Source organism: Caretta caretta, chromosome 10 (genome assembly GCF_965140235.1).
Source record: "Caretta caretta isolate rCarCar2 chromosome 10, rCarCar1.hap1, whole genome shotgun sequence".
Lineage (NCBI taxonomy): Eukaryota > Metazoa > Chordata > Testudines > Cheloniidae > Caretta > Caretta caretta.
Window position 1 is genome coordinate 83,230,685 of NC_134215.1, and position 21,633 is coordinate 83,252,317.

Genomic DNA, 21,633 nt, shown 5'->3' on the forward strand with positions numbered 1-21,633 from the left:
CTCCTACACTCAGTGTTAGACCAAAGAATATAGTTAAACTTGAACTGAGCAATAAAACTGAGGGCAGTCTAGTAATATTCTCCTTTTGAAAATAAGAACACTTCGCAACCTCCAAGCGCCATGTGGATGCTGCATCACGATTGTTTACAGAAAGCTGGTGACCAAGAATAGGAACAACTTGTAATCAAAACATTTTATCAATGATGTTGTTCTCAATCCTTATTGATCACCCAAAAAACTCACAAGAAATATACTTGCAATTCCAAAAGCAAGATGCTCACACAGACTTTTTAATCTTTGGAGACATGAAAGAGAAGTTTTAGTTCCTGAGAGGAAGAGAGAAAATTCTAAAATCTCATCATTTTTACAGAAAGGAAAACCTTGTAACCAGCTTTACTACAACCTTCCATCACCCCTGACCTCAAACAAGTTTCTACCCAACAGGCGGATGGTGCAGTAGAGACGGAAAGCCTCACTTATCAGAACTTAGGGCACACACCCTCTCATCTATTCTGAGAGCAGCCTTCCCCATCATGCCACTAATCCTACTCCCTTTTACATCACCTGTAGTACTTGTTTACATAAACAGAACAGATGTGTCTGACTGGAGAAAGTACTGCTCCACTGTTCAACAAGCAGGGATTGTCCCATATCCCAGTAAACAACAAAAAGTTTGTTGTATCCTATATCTTCAAACCTAGAAAACATTGAAAGAGTTCTCAAAATGGGTAGGCTGTGCACTGGACTGCTGCGATAAGGCAACCTAGTTAATCTAGCAGCACTTTGAGCTAGTTTGACTATCCAACTGATGCACCAAGGAAATGTGCCTTTAAAAACAAAACAATTATTTGAGCAACATGAGCTTTGTATTATTCCAGGCTTTAAGTGGTTAGGCTTTGCTGCAGTACGTTGACTTAAACCCAAGTTAATTTCCGAGTTAGTGAAACATATTCAATTGACTTATGCTTGGGAGTGTCAGTCCATTAAGTTAACACCATCTTGGGCAATCAATAAAGGAAAGTTAAGTCTTGTTTTCAGAGACTTGTTACTTACTTTTTATTCCAACCACTGTAATGTATAAAGTATTTCACTTGTTTGTCCTTTATGGCAACCTTTACACACTGAAATAAAGAAGAAAGTTGGGTTAGCAATATGATTTGGGGAAAAAGAAAAAAAATCTTTGGAAGACTGATTAAAAGCTTTCAGTCTAAATACAAAGATTGCCGTGCAAGCCACTGAAGTATTTGGCAGCAATGTCACCACAGACTAGAAATTTTTCAGCAAAAAGATACACACAAAATATTTAACTGAAATACAAAGCCTATAATAATGTATCAGAAGGGCTATATAAGCAGAATAACTGATACTCAGCTACCCAGAGGTTTTTTGAAAGGCTTAATAACTTCTATTAGGAGGAGAGCAAGAGAACATGCTGCTGAACAGAAGACACAAGGAGCAGGTCACTTTAATCTCTTCAATACTCTCCAGATGGCTAACCAGAAGTCACGTTTACATAGTGAATGACTCAAGGCTTGTCTCACTACCACACTGCGGGTGTCTATTAAGCAGGTCTAGTGAAGACTCACTAAATCAACAGCAGAGTGCTCTCAGGTTGACTCTGGTACTCCAGCTTCCCAAGAAGAGTAAGGGAAGTCGACTGGAGGGCATCTCCCATCCATGCAGTGCAGTGAAACCACCACGGTAAGTCGACCTAAGCTATGTCAATTCCAGCTATGTTATTCATGTAGCTGGAGTAGCTTAACTTAGGTCGACTCACCCCAGTAGTGAAGACAAGTCCTCAGTATCATTGTTCGCATGCATACCCCTATCTCAGAGTTAATTACAGGAGAGGACTTCACAAAAGTAAAGAACTATTTTGGATTTCTGCAGCCACATAGCAAGCTCTACATTCAGCAGTAACTGTTTGCAGGCTGAAAAATTTCTGAAGGATAAAGCTTAGCTTGGTCTCACTATACTAGAGTGAGGTAACCTAAAACATTCCAAGCCCTGAATATCTGATCAAGGTGAAGATAAACTGTTGTTGTTACACACTTTAGCTAAGATAGAGTATACAATAAGAGTAAAACATAGGTAATGAGTATAAAGAGTAAAACAAAATAAGCTGCTGCACCAGACTACAATACTATTCGTAGATTCATAGAATAAGGCCAGAAGGGGCCATTAGAGCATCAATTCTGACCTCCTGTGCATCACTGGCCATTACATTTCACTCACTTACACCTGTATTAAACCCAGTAACTTGTGTTTAGCTAAAGTATATCCTTCCAGAAAGGCATCCAGTCTTGATTTGAAGACATCAAGAGAGAATCCATCACTTCCCTTGTTCCAACAGTAAATCACCACCATTAAAAAACTGTCCCCTACTTCCAATTTGAATTTGTCTGGCTTCAGCTTCCAGCCACTAGTTCTGCCTTTCTCCATTATATTAGAAAGGCCTTTAGTACCCAGTGTTTCCTCCCCATGAAGGTACTGATCCACTAATCAAATGCTCTCTCAATCTTCTTTCTGATAAGCTAATCAGATTGAGCTCTTTAAGTCTCTCACTGTAAGACATTCTCAAATCACTTTGGTGGTTCTTTTCTACTCCCCCTCTCCAATTTGTCAACATCTTTAAAAATGCTGACACTAGAACTATTCGAGTATCGGCCTCACCAATAGAATATACAGAGGTCAAAATCACCTCCCTACTCCACACTCCAAGTACCTCATTATCCCTGTGTCATATCACATCACACTAGGTTAGGTTGTTAATTGCTTGGTCACTAGGATCCCTAAATTGTTTTCAGAGACACTGCTTTCCAGGATACTATTCCCCCATTTGGCTGGTATGGCCTGCAATCCTTGCTCCTAAACATGACCTTGCATTTGGCGGTGTTAAAATACATTGTTTGAATGGGTCCAGGTAACCAAGAGATCCTGAACACTCTGTACAACTGCCCTGTCTTCATCATTTACCACACTCCACCAATCTTTAGCTACATCCAGACTGAGAGCGAGTCTCCGGGTCCTACACACACTTTCCCTACCTCTGACTGACCTACTGGGAGCATTCCTAGCAGCGCAGCCGCAGCACCATGGGCAGAGGTGACACAGCGTAGCTGTGCTGAGTTCAGAACCAGCAGTTTCAGGCAGGTTTGTACTTGGCACAGCTAAGTTATGCCTCTGCTGCTGCCCTGGCTACTGTGGCTACACTGCTGTTTAGACTCCTGCTAGCTCAAGGAGGGCTAGCGAGAGCACGTGTGCACAACCAAGAGAATCACACCCCTACCTCACATGTTAGTGGTAGATTTTGTGTCATCTACTGATTTTATCAGCAGTGATTTTATATTTACTTCCAGATCATTGATGAAAAAGATATTAAATAGCATTGGACCTAGCATCAGTACCTGCAGAACCCCTTTAAAACACCTCCATTTGATGATTCCCCAGTGACAACTACTTCGAGAGCTGTCATTTAACCAGCTATTAATCCATTTAACATGTGCTCTGTTGGGATTTTATAGTGCTTAATTTTTTTTTAATTGAAGTGTTGTGTGGTACTAAGCCAAATGCCTTACAAAGGCAAAGTATATTACATCTGCACAAAGAAAAGGAGTACTTGTGGCACCTTAGAGACTAACCAATTTATTTGAGCATGAGCTTTCGTGAGCTACAGCTCACTTCATCAGTGTAGCTCACGAAAGCTCATGCTCAAATAAATTGGTTAGTCTCTAAGGTGCCACAAGTACTCCTTTTCTTTTTGCGAATACAGACTAACATGGCTGTTCCTCTGAAATCTTACATCTGCACAGTTATCTTTATCAACCAAACCTGTGATCTTCTCAAAGAACGAAATCAGGTTTGTTTAACAAGACTGTTTTCCATGAAACCTTGCTGACTGGCATAATATTCCTAGCATTCAATGCTGTATTAACTGAATTGCATTTTGTCCAGGACTGATGACAGGCTAACCAGCCTATAGTTACCCAGGTCTACCAGCTTGCTCTTTTTTGCATAGTGGCACAACACACACACTCTCCTAGAATTTTCCTAGTATTCCAAGATTTATTAAAATCAGTGGGCCAGAGATCTCCTCAGCCAACTCTTTTTGGACCCTTGAGTGCAAGTTATCCACACCTGCTGATTTAAAAACCAATCATTCATCCCTAAGAGTTTACAAACCATCTAAGTGAAGAACACAGATTAGAATGAAAAAGGCACGTGAAGTTCAAGTCAATCAGAAGGGCAAATTTTGTGGACCCCAGTATTTTCCTTACCAACTGATCCTTTTATGGAAACAGACTGCATTAGTCTCAATTATGGAGAAAAATCATTCCTTCTACACTCCCAGCTGTCTTATATATGGAGATGGAAGAGCACAGAAGGATAAAATAGTAGACTAAAGGAACCGGGGGGTGGGGGAGGAGAGAGAGAGAGGAGAGGAAATCAAGGATACTACATACCATAGACTACAGACTGAATTCTCACTTAAGATGCAACTTCTTTGTGCCACTCAGGCAGCACAAAGGGGTCAGATACTGGCTCTAAGTGGGCAGCAGGAATTACTCTGGCAGACAGTTCTTGCACCATCCACCTCACCTCCACCTAGGGGATGTATTGTGCAGCATGGGAGAGAAGAGATAAGCGGATCATACTCTAGTGCGTGTGTGATGCACAAGAGATCACACAATAATGGCATAAGATGGAGCAGCCTACAAGCTGCTCCAACTCACAGACTGGTGGCAGTAGAGACTGGCCCTCATAACTAGGAAGCCATAATGATTTCCCTGGCCATCACCTCCCCTCTCCTGCATCAGGAAGAGCTCAGATAGAGGAGGCAATCTGGACCCAGGTGCACACATTCAAAATGAGCCCATCTTCAAGTGCCAGGGGAAGGGAAGGAACAGACTAAATAAAATGCAACAGATTGCTATTAGAACAAACTTACTGCTTTAAGTTTTGCATCCATTGCATTATGTTAGTCTTTGTCAGCCCAAAATTGAAAGAAAAAGATTTAGTGTCTTAGCTGTAAGAGATACACTCTAAACAACAAACTGAAGTCTCACTGCTAGAGAGGTACTCTTGAAAATGTTTACTACATTACAACGATCACTTCTAGATGGCATAAAGAAAATTTGGGACATTTGTAATCAGTCTCCCTTTACCTACTCCATTCCAATCAAGTCCTCCCTATAGTAATTTTTTTTCCAATTAGCCTTTACAGATACTAAAAACTATTAAATTAAAGCATCAGTTTTCCTGGTAGGTCTAAGCATAAAACTAAATATCTCAAGAAAGCTTCTACAAAATTCCCCAGCCAACATGCCTACAGTTCCTTCTTGGTTCAAGAGGAAAACAGAGTTCTAGCCAGTATCAAATAGATCAGGGACAGAACTTTTAAGTACTCAGATGATACTGCACAAAGGCATCAGGTGAATACACAAACCAAATGGTTTAAAAAAATGAATAAATGTAGCAAACTCAGACTCGCATATGAAGCGCGTACATGTTCTTTTAGTAACAAAGCCTAATGCTTAGTTCCTGAGATTAACACATTCTCACTTCAATTTTTAGGAGGACACTGTCAATCAAGTTTGTTTTAAATTTAATCCAGGATCTATAGCCATCCCTCAGAGCGTTGAGAAATAAAATTGGTCTCAGTTCCAATTTTGTCTTGTCTAATGAACACGGACTTTGTTCAGCATCTGCATTCCTAACGAAGCTCAAATTAGCATAATAGTCATGCATCAGCATTAGGACCCAATCTCATGATGTGCTAATGCCTCCCACAGAGCGACAGGTACCTCAACTCTCATTAAGGTCAACAGAAAGAGTGGACCTTTAGTGAGTATACCAGGATAGGTCTTTAGGATCACGGCCTGTAAAGCCATGCCTCACTAGCGCTAAGCTACCATGGCATTACAAATGGTCGAACCTGCTGTAATGACTGGCTTTAGAAATTCACCCTAATTGAGAGCTCAACTGTGGGAAAGTGGATAAATGTTTACAAAGTGTTCCAGTCACATAGAACAATAAACATTGATGGGAAAAGGTACAAAAGGGAGAGACAGACTGAATTAGTCCAATCAAGGCAGCCTCCTAATCGAACTCCAGGACTGTGTTAAGCTCATGACTGGTAAACAAGAAAAGCATGGGACCTAAAATTGGTGTCTGAAAATAAGCCTGTTGGGGGACAAAATGACAAAGGGATGAGTTATTCCACACACCACTCTTTTGGGGCCCTTAAAAAAAAACCCAGAGTTTTGGGGATAATTTGAGGATGAGTGCAACAACTGCTGACTGAAAGAAGGGAAGAAGCAAGCATCACCATTGTGGCTGCTACTCCCAAAAGCTCCTGGGGCCCTGGAATCCACTGAGACATTGTTGGACATTCAGCATCCTAACCAGCCCAGGCCGAAAGAGGGACCCAGAAGACATTGCCATCTCCACTGGCTCCAAGTGAATCTCAACCACCATGTAGTGCGTCAGACTTCATCTCTTCCTCCACCCCTTGTGTTCTTCTTTCCCCTTCTCTTTCCTACCCCTCTTCTTCTGCCTTCTGTTCAATAAGAGTCTTGTTAGCCAGCAAAGACAGCATCTTTTGCAACAGTACTGTAAGCCTGTAACCAAAAGACAGTAAATGCAGTGCCCGTACCAACCCATGCTGGTACAAACCTGCTAGGTCACAAGAGTGGCTGATAAAACCATGTACTCTGTTTTGCAAGCAGTGAGGCTGAAAGTGAGATCAGGCACCAGAGAAGCTGCATTTTCTCTCTTGTGTGTTCTCCTCATCTTCTAGGAAGCAGGATCATACTTTAAACAACCACTATCTCAGCTCCAGCCCCTCTCAACTAATGTCTTCTCTTTCCCCCCCCAAAAGGACTGTTATTAGCATCTTTAACTCCATCTAGGACTGTCAAACAAGAGCAGTTTCCCTTCTAAAGGGAAAAGGAGCAATGGATGTTCAAATGAAAGCCTTAAGACTTTACATTTAAAATGTTTTAATTATTTCTCCTTTTTCTGTATCTTCAATAAAAGACAAAGGATTTTTAATGGTGTTTGCGTCACGGTACTAAGCAGGCTGAGGTCTCTGTAAACCAAATCCCAAACTTTGTTTAACCCTGTTTAACGTTGGACAGGGACAGGATCATATTAACACTTTTGGCTTTTCAGGCCCATTGATTCCATCTCAATATAACAGACCCGTCCACATGCCATTACTACCTCTGCAGGAACTATTTTAGTGCATTTGACATGGTTCCTGAATCTTATCTGAACGGAATGCATAAGACAGAATGGGCTTTGACTACTTCTGTAGATCTAGTACGTACTGAGGAGAATTGGTTACTCACCCATATCCACCCCTAAAAAAAGGGTAGAAAACATTTGGAATTGGAGTAATCTCACTGTATGAAATATGTTGTAGTCCTGCTCTGCCTTAGAATACCCTTTTAAAACCTCTCCAACTACACCTCATTTTGTCCTAGTACAAGACAGAGCTTTTTTGGTTTTATTGTTATTCATTCTCCCTTGACGCAATTAGGTGTCATTTTGTCCCCACCTACACAGATTTACAAGCAACCTTAGAGCCTAAAAAATTTTTTTTAGAAACTGATCTGACTAGAAATATGGTACGGGGATAGAGGGAGCTTCAGTAACCTGAGAATTCAGTATTTTATCTAACAACTGAAAGATTAAAGTATTAAGAGATGACATTCATGATGAATGGGAGGCCAAACTGGAAGCCAAACCAACTTCCAATTTCTTATTTTGTAATATATGAATACATACACATGCTCCTTAGAATCCGAGAGCATATTTCAAAATAGCAGACTTCTAATAGGAGCCTACATGATATATATTCCATTTCTCATTTGGTGAAATCTTTTCATGTTTTTACACACACGCCTAGGTCCATTCACATGGCTTCAAATTCCCACTTACTACCTCCATTACACCTTTATCTTGAAAGTTTTTAATTTGAATATCAATATCCAACAAATGTATGTGCTTTACAGTTTGTAAAACTGCAGGTTTTTTTACAAAAAGCAAAGTAATTTAATATTTTCTTTTCATCGGTTCTCTCCTCAGTTTAGCTTGAATTCTTGACTCAATCCAATCTAGTGCTTAGCCAATAGGCTACTTAATCCATTCAATTCTTGTGTTCTTTATGTAAATGCTATTTTTTGCCATCATCTGCAAAAATGAAAATCCAGACATACCTTTGCTTCATAAAGGAGAGGTCCATGAAAACACAGCACTCGTTCACCTGGAAAAATTTGCAAATAGCCATCTGATTAGACATATTGATGAACAATACTGCATACGAAGACATGCATTTTACAAAAAAAACACAGGAAACCAAATGCCATTAAGAGTGCTGTGCCAAGAGACTGTCCAGTGGCAGCATATTACCTACACATGTCAAGCTAGAAAGCAATCCAAAGGTGGTCATAACTTCAAAAAGCACCTGCTTATAAAATGGAAGATGAGTGGAGGGTTAGCTCAAGGCTCTCTGCACCACCAATCCCCATGCTGGGGATGTGCAAACGGGTTGCCTGCTGAGCAGCCTCACAGGGGTGCCTGTGTATCCCCTGTGCTCTGCAAGAAGGACTTCTGTGCAACCCCTGCACAGGCTGGCACTGAAGGCCACACTGTATGGAATATCTTGGGCTGCCCCAGATATCTGTTGATGCAGATACATAATGGATGCAAATGGCACAAAGCCCTCTCTCTATTCCAGCCCACAGCCTGGGGCAACAGCTGTGAGGGAGTGGCACAGCAGCCCTATACCCAGGTTCTGAGCTGGATTTTACCTGCCTAGCCTCTCTGCATTCTAACTGGATAGAGTTCTATTACGCTGGCTTTACATGAGTGGACTGAATTTCAACCTGAATGTACAAGCAGTAAATAGCACAGCAGAAACAGGTCAGTCTTGTTGCAACAGAGTTAAATTCTTTTAGAGTGCTCGGTTTCATTTTGTTTTGAGAAAGGGAACATGATTCTCTCTTTTCAAGCCAACCTACCGTCTCATTTTAAAATTATGGTGCAAAAGCAGCCTAGTATTTAAATAAGATTTTTCCTTTTCCTGGAGGAAACTCAGCACCTGACATTTCTATTGCAAAAAATAAACTAAAGAAAACTAGATATAATGACATCAAGTTCTCCCCCTCTCCAAAGGAGCCAAAAAAAGAGTACATCTGAACGAGGGCACGGGGGAAGGGGGAAGAAGAGGCTCTTTCACTTTTGAACAGATTGTTTTTACAATCAGGATTTCAGCTGCTATAAGATCCCTATTGTGCAGTTGTTTACAAAGTGGAAGTCTCATTTATTTAACATAAGATCTCAGAGGGCAGATGTTTCCTCCTGTACAGTACTCCCTTGTAATAAAGGTCACACCCTTCACATTGGTGACCAGTTCTGCATACCAAAATAATTAAGCTGTACCAATAACTTACAGGGTTACAGTCCACTACTGAATACCCCACATTCCCTTCCTTTTGCAAGGCGGCCATTTCTAGCTTTGTCTGTCATTCCTTATTCTATGCCTACAGAGTAAGCTGAGTTTTAATAATCCTTTAACTGCATCAAATATTTAGTGATCAATTTACTAAACCACTTTTCCAATTAATACTTTATTCCCAGATTCAATATAGTGGTACAATAAAATAGATTTGGAGAGTTCACTGTAAATGCTAATCAGCGGGATTTCATGCTCACAGTGGGTCAGAAAAAAAGATTCACTTACATGAGAGCAAATTCAAGATAACTTTGTACAGAAACTGTTTTAAGAAAAAAATCCGTATGAAAGTGGCTTGCCAAGACTGGTTTGACATTTTTAGACACCAGCTTAAAAAATATTTTGCACAGAGGAAGTACCCACTTTGAAGTCTATTGTGTATTGTTATTAAAATGTGTTTTCCATTATGAATATTTAATCTTAAAACCAGTTACTCAGCATGCAAAACAGCTATTTAAAAATTATGACTATACTATTTCACCTCTATTTTGCACGGTTTGTTAACACTACTAGAAAACAAGCCTTGTTTACCTGTTCTTAAAAATGAAAATTTTGCCTGTGTTTAAGAGGCGTTAGGCTCTTTACATAAATAGAGACCAAGAACATTCTGTGGCATTATGGCTGCAAGACACCCAGTACGGAGAAATCAGAAAGGCTGACAAACCTTCTCCCCCACCACCACACTTCACACTCAAACATTAGGAAGAAATTTACAATAGTCTTCCTTAACACTAACTTAGATCAAAATTCCAAATCATATCTGTACAGTATATAGACATACAAGGTGCACTACAGTGAGACCCCACCTTTATTTATTCAGTTCTCATTAAAAAAACAAACCAAAACCCATTTTTTAATGGAGTCGTTTTTTGGCCAGGCATGCTTTACCAATGTTCTTGAATGCCAAACTATGCCAAGTGGTTTTGTTGCTTAGTAATGCTGCTCCTAGTTTCTAAGCTAGAGCTGGTCAGTCCATGCTGCTGTCCCGAGCTTGCAAGTTCTTCTGCCCACATGGCACAATCTTGGCTTCCATTGGGCTCCAGATAAGCCCCCCCCCACCCAAAAAGACACAAAAAACCACACCTTGCAGGATTGGGGCTTAAATGCTTAATGCTACATTAATTTCACATGTGGAAGGTCTCATGTAGTCCATGGGATTCTAATATCTACATTAACGACCTGATCCAACACCAAGTGAAGTCTTTCCATTGACTTCAATGGGGTTTCAATAAATTGCCAGTTGCTGGATCAAGATCCAGAATGGACAAGATATAATGCAAAAGACAACTTTGCAAGATAAGTCTGCTTTTTAAAATAAGTAAATACTACTAAATCCAGGGAAAATTTTTAAAGATCACTTGGTGTCAGCTTTTCTGAAGCTAAAATAAAAATGTGGCATATTATATATTACACCAGAAATTCACATCATCAGCACTTATAATACTTCTCTTTCCTATATGAATACATCTTAATCTGTGCATTTAAAAAAAAACCACCAATCTTTCAAATTGCGTATTTAAATATCAAGAAAATCTCATTTTCTTAAATCGTAGTGAATCTATTATAAAAAGCTAAAATAACTCTCCCCTCTCGCCATCCCCACCCAAACATTCCCAATAGGATTCCTTCTACAGAAAAACTAGAGCAGGGGTTCTCAAACTTCATTGCACTGTGACCACCTGACAACAAAAATTACTACACAAGCCCAGGAGGGAGGACCAAACCCTGAGCCCACCCAAGCCCCACAGGGGCGAAAGGGATTTCAGCCCTGGGCAGGTGTCCTGTAACCTGAGCCTTGGGCTTCAGCCCCAGGCCCCAGCAAGTCTAAGCCAGCCTTGGTGACCCCATTAAAACAGGGTCACAACCCACAGTTTGAGAACCACTGAACTTGATAAAGGATATATTTGAGTAAGCCACCAACCTTAAAAGGGACACTCAATGCAAAAAAGCATACCTAGTAAACTGGTAATATACCTGGTTTCAGAGTAGCAGCCGCGTTAGTCTGTATTCACAAAAAGACAAGGAGGACTTGTGGCACCTTAGAGACTAACCAATTTATTTCAGTTAGTCTCTAAGGTGCCACAAGTACTACTTTTCTTTTTGGTAATATACCTGTTTATCAATTTCTTAGATTACAAGTGAAAATATTTTTTTTTACATCAAATCTGTCACTATTTATGTTCTGTTTACTAATAGGCCGTCCTCAGCACAGAGTGAAGATCAGTTAAGTTGATTTAATTTTAGATTCCTAGTGCTGTAATGTTTGTGGTTTAGGCACCACAGGGAAAAGTTTGTTGAAGTAAATGTTTTCAGTTGACTTTATTTCCTTTTGGGCTGTGAACATGTTTATTTTGATCTCAGGCCTCCTAAAAATGAAGTTTTATAAAATTTAATTTGAGCCAAATTTAAGTTGATGGTGCTCTTCAACTGTGAAACCATCTCACTTCCTTGTGTGAAGTTTCACTGAAGTAGTTATATAAGGTTTTGCACGCCATCCAATCTGATGTTAGTGGAATGATTATAACATAAATCCCACCACAGAGACAATGAAATTCCTGAGCTTTGCATAATTTCCATACTAGATACTGAAGTTTTCTATGCAGTGTTGATGAGGTATTAAACACTTTTTTAGAGCCGAGGTGGCCAAACTGTGGCTCATGAGCCATATGCAGCTCTTCTATTGTTAAAGTGTGGCTCACAAGCCCCCCACCTTCTCTACCTACCAGGCTGGGAGTGGGGGAGCTCAGGACCTCTGTCTTGCAGTGGGACCGTGGGGTAGGGGCTTCTGTCCAGCAGGGAGGCGGGGTCTTGGGGCTTCATCCCTGCAGGGCACACCTGCCAGGACTTGGGGCTTCAGCAGGAGTGGGGCTGAAGTCTCAAGCCCTGGCTCCCAGCAAGTGTGCCCCAGCTCTCAAAACTTCTGAAGATTTGTTGTATGCTGTTCCTGTCGGCTTGTAGTCCATCTTTGTGTGGAATGGAGATGTGGAGGGCTTCTACATCCATAGTGGCCAGGATGGTGTTTTCAGAAAGATCACCAATGGATTGTAGTTTCCTCAGGAAGTCAATGGTGTCTCGAAGATAGCTGGGAGTGCTGGTAGCGTAGGGCCTGAGGAGGGAGTCTACATAGCCAGACAATCGTGCTGTCAGGGTGCCAATGCCCGAGATGATGGGGCATCCAGGATTTCCAGGTTTATGGATCTTGGGTAAAAGAATACCCCAGGTCGGGTGTCTGAGCGGATTTGTTCTTGTGCTTTTTCAGGGAGTTTCTTGAGCAAATGCTGTAGTTTCTTTTGGTAACCCTCAGTGGGATCAGAGGGTAATGGCTTGTAGAAAGTGCTGTTGGAGAGCTGCCTAGCAGCCTCTTGTTCATATTCCGACCTATTCATGATGGTGACAGCACCTCCTTTGTCAGCCTTTTTGATTATGTCGTCAGACTTGTTTCTGAGGCTGTGGATAGCAATGTGTCTGCACGGCCGAGGTTATGGGGCAAGTGATGCTGCTTTTCCACAATTTCAGCCAGTGCACGTCAGCAGAAGCACTCTATGTAGAAATCCAGTGTTGTTTCAACCTTCAGGAGGAGTCCACCCAGAATCCTCCTTTATGTAGTCTTGGTAGGAACGTCTCTGTGGGTTAGTATGTTGTTCAGAGGTGTGTTGAAAATATTCCTTGAGTCGGAGGTGTCGAAAATAGGATTCTAGGTCACCACAGAACTGTGTCCTGTTCGTGGGGGTGGAGGGGCAGAAGGAGAGGCCCCAAGATAGGACAGATTCATTCAAAAACCAGTTGGAGAACACTTCAATCTCTTTGGTCACTCGATTACAGACTTGAAAGTTGCAATTCTTCAACAAAAGAAACTTCAAAAACAGACTCCAACGAGAGACTGCTGAATTGGAATTAATTTGCAAACTGGATACAATTAACTTAGGCTTGAATAGAGACTGGGAGTGGATGGGTCATTACACAAAGTAAACTATTTCCCCATGTTTATTCCCCCCCTCCTCCCCCCACTGTTCCTCAGACGTTTTTGTCAACTGCTGGAAATGGCCCACCTTGATTATCACTGCAAAACATTCCCCCCGCTCTCCTGCTGGTAATAGCTCACCTTAAGTGATCACTCTTGTTACAGTGTGTATGGTAACACCCATTGTTTCATGTTCTCTGTGCATATAAATCTCCCCACTTGTATTTTCCACTGAATGCATCTGATGAAGTGAGCTGTAGCTCACAAAAGCTTATGCTCAAATAAATTTGTTAGTCTCTAAGGTGCCACAAGTCCTCCTTTTCTTTTTGCGAATACAGACTAACACAGCTGCTACTCTGAAACCTATATCATTCTTGGTTTTTCCAAAGTTACTGTTATTAACTGGCCAGGTTATGTTTCTTTTGCAATAGCTCTAAGGATAGACTTCAGTGTTGTACAAAATTCATCTCCGAAGCCAACAAAGCTTAATATACCCCTACAGTTGTCATTTGTCTATTCTAAAACCACCACCTATTTTTAAACCAGATTTTATGGAGTAAGTTGAATCTTTCATGGAAATTTGTATGTCATGTTTCAGCCCAATGAGAATTAAGGCCTGGTCTACACTACAGAGATAAGCTGCCATGCATCGAGCTATGTTGACTTAACTACGCAAGTGTCTACACTAAAATTTTGCTCCGACAACAATTGTCCTGCTACACCGACTTAACTCCACCTCCATGAAAGGCATAGAGCCAATGTTGATATAGTTACGTCAATGCAATGTCAGTACAGACACTGTGTTGCTTATATTGACTATTACTGGCTTTCAGAAGCCATCACACAATGCCCCACACTGACGGTACAATCAGTAAAGCGCTCCTGGTGAGGCTGCACACTGACGTAAGTTAGGTTGACTTAATTTTGTAGTCTAGACACGCCCTAAATATTAAACTAAACTGGGGGTCTGTTATGAACAGAGGCAACCATAGCTATAGCAGTGTTGCAAGTCACCACAATAATCAGCACACGGGATTTTACAATATCCTTAAGCCATACTTAAAAAAAACATGTCATAAGGCAAGATTCAAGATCCCTAATTGGGCTATCTTATAAAAATATTTTAAGTAACAAAGTAAACATACTTCTCAACCTCAAGAAGGGAAAATCTTGACAGTCCTACTAAAAAAATCTTTCAATGGCTTAAATGCCCACCGATGTCCATGGGAGTGCTTTGATACACACCTATGAGAAAAACAAAAATCAAGCATATTTTGAGTAAAGGAAAAAGTCCAGAATCTCACAGGTGAGCTGAGAGTGTTGAGAAGTATGAAAAAACTAAACAGCCATTTCCTAACCCTTTCTCTGATCCAGGGAGTATTAACATCCTAAAGGTCCTCTGTGTCCTCAGGTACCAGAACAGAATGGAGCCCAAATCTTGGCTAGCTAAAGGTCTCATTGAAGGATTGCCAAGGAGCTGCAAGCGCTCTGCAAGATGGAGTACACATACTGCACCTACCCCTCCTTTTACCAGAAAGGGGTAGCTGGAGGAGACTGCTTCCAGCAGGAAACCGTCCACCTTGAGCTAGGCTGCAAGGCCACTCAGATTCATCATCACCTGCCAGGATGGGTCATCTCCATGGGTTATAACTGGCCTTGGAGGCTGCATTTCAGCCGCACAGTCCACAAATCGCTAGTTTCAGATACACAGTGCGTACAGAAAAGGAGGACTTGTGGCACCTTAGAGACTAACCAATTTATTTGAGCATAAGCTTTAGTGAGCTGTAGCTCACGAAAGCTCATGCTCAGATAAACTGGTTAGTCTCTAAGGTGCCACAAGTCCTCCTGTTCTTTTTGCGAATACAGACTAACAGGGCTGCTACGCTGAAACCTGTCACAGTGCATACAAGGGGTACAAAGCACAGAGCGATAGAGTGGCTTCCCCTACAAAAACTGCAGCAGTTGGTTGGTTGATGGGTTGGGTTTTGTTTTGTTTTTTTAAGAGAACCATCATTTCCTTTTACCCTCCCCCCCCCCCCCCCCCCCGGCCCCGCAGAGTTAGAAAAAATAAACTGCAGCCAGAAGACTAAAAAGGCCCTTCCCCAGCGCAGACACGCCCCACAGCTTTGTGCAATGCTACAGCATGGATTGGCCACAGGATCAGCTCTGCTTGCCTCCCCAACCCCCGGACACCCCACCCCCCCATAGCCCAGCCGGCCTCTCCCTGCACCGCCCCCCCCCCATAGCCCAGCCGGCCTTTCCCTGCACCGCCCCCCCCCATAGCCCAGCCGGCCTCTCCCTGCACCGCCCCCCCCCATAGCCCAGCCGGCCTCTCCCTGCACCGCCCCCCCCCATAGCCCAGCCGGCCTCTCCCTGAACCGCCCCCCCCCCATAGCCCAGCCGGCCTCTCCCTGAACCGCCCCCCCCCATAGCCCAGCCGGCCTCTCCCTGCACCGCCCCCCCCCATAGCCCAGCCGGCCTCTCCCTGCACCGCCCCCCCCCATAGCCCAGCCGGCCTCTCCCTGAACCGCCCCCCCCCCATAGCCCAGCCGGCCTCTCCCTGAACCGCCCCCCCCCCATAGCCCAGCCGGCCTCTCCCTGAACCGCCCCCCCCCCATAGCCCAGCCGGCCTCTCCCTGAACCGCCCCCCCCCCATAGCCCAGCCGGCCTCTCCCTGAACCGCCCCCCCCCCCATAGCCCAGCCGGCCTCTCCCTGAACCGCCCCCCCCCATAGCCCAGCCGGCCTCTCCCTGAACCGCCCCCCCCCATAGCCCAGCCGGCCTCTCCCTGCACCGCCCCCCCCATAGCCCAGCCGGCCTCCCCCTGCACCGCCCCCCCCCATAGCCCAGCCGGCCTCCCCCTAGCCCCACGGGCCTGCCCAGCCCCTCATCAGCCATCCCTCCCCCGACTCCCCACCATAGCCCAGCCCGCCTCTCCCTGCACTTCCCCAGCCCCACACAGCCCCTCCATCACCCACAGCCCCCCGCCCCGTCCCCCCATAGCCCAGCCGGCCTCCCGCTGTAGCCCCCGCCCCCCAGCACACACAGGTCTCCGGGCCCCCCCCCCGGGGAGCCGTGGCCCCGGCCCGCACTCACCCTCCTGGAATTTGGGCTTGGGGTCCTGCTTGGGCGCCATTTATAAGTGACTCTCCCTCCTCCCCTCCCCGCCCCTCCCAGCGGGGCCTCGCCCGCTCCGCCGCATTATAGCGGCCAGCCCCGCGCATGCGCGCCGCCGCCGCCCGAGGCATGCTGGGATTTGTAGTCCTGTGCGGGTTGAGGCCCGGGCCCCCCGGGCGGGGCGCTGCGGTTGCGGGGGGGAGGCCCCATCGCTGGCGTTGCAGAGCCAGCGACTCCCCGGGCAGGGACCCCATCGCCAGCTGTCCCCAGGGGCCAGCCCCCGGCCGGGGCGGTATTGCCTGCCCGGCTCCAGGGAGGCGGGCATGGGGCTGGCATTGCTCCGGCTCCCGGCTCCCGCTCGCAGCTCCGCGGTGCCCCTTTCCTCGCCCTGCCGACCGGGGCCGGGAGCCTCGCCCGCTGCCCTGACAGCCTGTGCACGAGGGGCCCTGCACGGGGCCTGGCCGCGGACTGCCGCGGGGCTTGTGCCGGGCGAGCCGGGGCCGTGCCCAGGGCGTGCGCCCCGCGGGTCAGGCTGAAACCTGGTGCACTGGCTGAGAGAGGAAAAAGAAAAGCTCGCGCCCAACGTGGGGCTCGAACCCACGACCCTGGGATTAAGAGTCCCATGCTCTACCGACTGAGCTAGCCGGGCGCTGCAGGGAGGCTGCCGGGCGCTGCGGGGAGGCTGCCGGGCGCTGTGGGGAGGCTGCCGGGCTTTGCTGCAGATCCTGCCTTGCCCGCCTCCGCCGGTTTGCAGCGTGCGTCCCGCGCTCCTGCCGCAGGCGGACTTGGAGAGGGCTGGGGCAGGGTCCCCGGGGTGCTGCGCTAGGCCGGGCCCGCGCCTTTGTCCGAGGGCGATGCAAAGCCGGCGCCCTCCCGTGGCTGGCCGCGAGCTGCGGGGCCGGGGTTCTCACGGGATGGTGCCGCCCTTCCCGGACAGCGCCGTTCCCACGGCCCCCGCGGGGCGGGAGGGGTGTCAGGATCATGCCCCCACCCGGTCATCTCTCAGCGGCTCGGGCCAACACATCGCACTGCTCAGCTCTCCCAGGCTGTCGTTTCCAACGCCAGAGCACCCTCGCCCCAATCCCGCGGGCTGCTCCGTGGCCTGGGCAGCTCCAGTGCCCAAGCTGCTTCACCCGGCGCGACTGACGCGGCTTTCCCCTTACCCGCCTCCTCGAACCCGTGCACGCTGCGAGCCCCGCTGTGCACCGGCAGGATGCAAGAAACTGAGGCTCCCCTGCTCCCCCCCGGAGTGATTCAGACGCTCCTGCTGCCTGCACCGCCCTAGCAGAGCTCGGCTTCAGGGCCTGAAGCGTTCCCCGTCTCAAAGGCGAAAATCCCAGCCCTGCCTCAGAAACCGCAGAGTTTAGTTCATACTCAATCGTGAGAAATTGCAAATTAGGCCCAAACTTGTGTGTTCACCCTGTGTGTCCCTTTGCTCCCAAAATACATCTGCGCTTCTGCTTTTGTGACTAGTTTTACATTCATTGGATCAAAAGGAGTATTCGGATCTCTAACGTGGGGTGAGCTATGATCACATTTTTCATGTATTAACCAGCACCAGGTTGAGATCAGTTGGACAATAAGATGGAGGGGCCAGGGGACTGGGCTTGACCGTTCACAAGCACACAATTCTGTGGCTGTCAAGTCCACACCGATGGGTTAGTGAGTACAGTGTATGTGCCCACCCCTCCACCAAACACGATTGTTTAAAGGTTGCCAGACTTGCAATCCTGGGGGGACTTTAACTTGTCGGTGCTCTCTAACATTGAGCGTCTTCACCCAGGTGCATGTTATGTGCTTCATATTTTAAATATTTCCAATAAACATTAAAAAAAAATGAAGCCAAAATGTAAATACCTTAAGAGATGAAGTATTCAGGTGTCGCTGGCTGCAGGGGCCAGAGTCGTGGTAGCGGTGTGCAGGTTGTACCCTGGGTACACACCTTCCAGTTGTGCTAGATAACATCTCACTGGGAAACCTTCCTCTTCCCCCCGCCCGTAGTCAGCTACTCAGCCCATTTTGAGGGACCACCTTAAACACAGAGCTAACCTGCTCCTGCTGCCCAGAGAGCCCGGGGATGACACAGTATACAAAGACTAATGAACCTAGTAAAAAAGTCAGTTCCAGCAGTGAATTGAAGATAGCAGCTCTGGAGGAAAGGGAGTCTGCCCTGTGGAATGCTGGGCTCCAGGAATGCTGGGCTCCTCTCCCATCACCGCAAGAGCCTTCACCAAGGAACTGGAACCCAGCCAGCCAAATAACTGGTGCTTTATACCTCCATTAGGAAGAATATAAATAGCTTATGCATGTAAAAGCTAAAGAGGCGTAGCAGAGCGTTTGTTTTTTATTTGTTTGTTACATCTGATGAAGTGAGCTGTAGCTCACAAAAGCTCATGCTCAAATAAATTGGTTAGTCTCTAAGGTGCCACAAGTCCTCCTTTTCTTTTTGCGAATACAGACTAACACGGCTGTTCCTCTGAAACCTGTTTTTTATTTGTGTTCTAGGTCTGAGAAATCTAAGAATTTGTACTGGAATTCATTCAGACCGGTATGTTCTGAATGGCCGGCAGCCAGTGCTTTTGTTTATAGCAGCGTATGTTGGTCAGCTTGTCAGACAGCCATTCCCCATTCCAACTAATCCCGTACCTAGGGCCCTACCAAATTCACAGCCATGAAAAGCATGGCATGGACTGGGAAATGTGGTCTTTTGTGCACAGATTTCACAGGGGAGACCAGCATTTCTCAAACGGGGATCCTGACCCAAAAAGGGGTTGGGGGGTCGCAAGGTTATTTTGGGGGGGTTGCGGTATTGCCATCCTCACTTCTGCGCTGCCTTCAGAGCTGGGCGGCCGGAGAGCAGCAGCTGTTGGCGGGGTGCCCAGCTCTGAAGGCGGTGCCCTGCCCGCAGCAGCACTGAAGTAAGAGTGGCAACACCATACCATGCCATCCTTACTTCTGCGCTGCTACTGAAGGCAGCTCGGCCTTCACAGCTGGGTTCCTGGCCAGCAGCTGCCGCTCTCCGGCCACCCAGCTCTGAACGCAGCAGCGCCCCCAGCAGCAGTGAAGAAGTAAGGGTGGCGATACCACAACCCCCCTACAATAACCTTGCGACCCTCCAACTGCTCCTTTTGGGTCAGGATCCCGACAACTACAACACCGTGAAATTTCAGATTTAAATAGCTGAAATAATGACATTTAAGGTTTTTTAAATCCTATGACTGTGAAATTGACCAAAACTGGGGCCATGAATTTGGTAGGGCCCTACCCATACCCTTTCACCATGCAGCGCACCTCCACAAATTAGGAGAAATCCATCCCCTGCAGAGAGCCAGGGCAAGGTATAAGTGGTGCCTAGCCCTTGTTCTGTTCTTTTGCAGAGGACTGAATCTTGTCTTATTGTAATTTATGATTGGGTAGCCCCCAGTGGTAGGGGGCAGGGCTCAGCAACCCTGGTACTGTCTTCTAGTTTATGTCCTATGTTCCTAACGTGCATGCTTCAGGGTTTCAGCCAACCACTGGCAGGGGTCAGGAAGGGATTTTGTCTCCTCGAATGTATTCTGGCAGGGGCTTTTATCTTCTTCCTCCAAAGCATCAGGGTTGGCCGCAGCTGGAAATGGGACATTGGATGAGGAGGGCCAGGGCCCTGAGGTGGCAGCAAGCATTCTCTCTCTCAGGTGCGTGGCTGGCCGGTTCTTGCTCACAGGCTCAGGGTCTAACTGATCGCCACATGTGGGGTCAGGAAGGGATTTTCCTCCAGGTCAGACTGGCAGTGACCCTGGGGATTTTTCACCATCCTCTGCAGCATGTGGGTGTGGGTCACTTGCCAGGATTATCTGGGTGTATCTCACTGAATCATTTCCCTGTCCCTGCAGGAGCCTCAAGCACTGGTGCACCTCAGGCCCTCGTAGTTCTCGGCCTCTGGTCTCCAGTGCTTGTTAGACTTTGGTCTCCATTCAGTAGTCGGGCTTAGCATGTGCGTGCTGGTGTTGGTGGCCTGTGAGATACAGGAGGTCAGGCTGCATGACCTGGTAGTCCCTTCTGGCCTTGAATTCTATGATTCCAGGCTGTGAGCTACTCACAGGATGCTTCAGGCAACACTCTGCTGTGTGCACTCTGCAGGCCAGGGCAGGATTCAGCCCTGTGATCCCACAAATACAAAATAAATAAATTCAAGTTGATCTAAAACAAACAATTTGGGGAGCAGATGTTTTAAAAAAGCAGCTTTTTATTGGCAGTTTAGTATTGAGCCTTCATTAAATAGCATGAGAAGCACCTTGTTATAAGAATGGTACAAGGGTTTGGCTATTTACAGGCCATTCATGTTTTTGTACAAGTCAGGCATAAAGAATCACTTTAAAAATTGTTCATACTTTGCTGCCCTTCTGTGATAAAACTCTCTCCATTTTCTTAGGCCAGTTACCCAGTGGAAAAGTTTATAAATAATCTTTTAAAGTAAAACTCTTCTAAAAAATAAAGATTCTGGTGGAGCTGTCTGACACCCTTATGTCAGTTTAGCTAGCAGGTAAGCTCTTTGTGGCAGGGACTGTCTTTGTTCTGTGTTTATACAGCACCTAGCACACTGCAGCCCTGCCCCAGACTAGGGCTCCTAAGCGCTGCAGTAATAGCAATAAAATAAAAATAAATAATAATACAGTGTAAACATCACTCTCTGATGTTGGGCTCTCATGTTGCTGACTTCAGCTTGCCACAGAGCAAAATAACACATACAAATAAATACACACTTTACAATTATTCATGTTAAGACTCACATTTAAGACAACGCGTTTTGTATTTGGGATGCCAGCGAAGACTTTGTACCCACTGTGCTCGCATTGTGCCCACAGCAGAGAAACGATGCCATGCTGCGCTGAGGCAAATGCAGCCGTCCCTCCAGGTGAAGGGGGAGATCCCCTGTTGGCTTCTCTCTTTGACAAGGCAGGACTGTCTCGCCAGGGCTCGCATGTGCAAGGAACTCTGTTCAGCCTGGCTCCGGAGCTGAGGAGACAAAAACAGCTTTATACGGGGCTGATGATTGT

The 21,633-nt window shown here is 46.0% G+C and overlaps 1 protein-coding gene and 1 non-coding gene across 5 annotated transcripts in view; both read right to left on the reverse strand.

Moving 5' to 3' along the window:
• MORF4L1 (mortality factor 4 like 1) overlaps nt 1-16,684 on the reverse strand; it is a 40,498-nt gene extending 23,814 nt beyond the window's left edge. For 3 of the 4 annotated variants that reach the window (XM_048866558.2, XM_048866557.2, XM_048866555.2), the window contains exons 1-3: nt 16,577-16,684; nt 8,223-8,269; nt 1,054-1,121 (exon numbers count right to left, since the gene is read on the reverse strand). In XM_048866558.2, the coding sequence (XP_048722515.1) occupies nt 1,054-1,121; nt 8,223-8,269; nt 16,577-16,616 (155 nt within the window). In that variant the 5' untranslated portion in view covers nt 16,617-16,684. Of the gene's footprint in view, nt 1-1,053; nt 1,122-8,222; nt 8,270-8,419; nt 8,439-16,576 lie in introns of those variants that run through there. The other variant, XM_048866556.2, reaches the window with a different exon arrangement.
• Nucleotides 16,685-17,173: 489 nt separating this feature from the next.
• On the reverse strand, nt 17,174-17,246 carry TRNAK-CUU (transfer RNA lysine (anticodon CUU)). The gene has a single exon. It is a non-coding gene; the product is annotated as a tRNA-Lys (tRNA).
• Between the last annotated feature and the right edge of the window lie 4,387 nt (nt 17,247-21,633).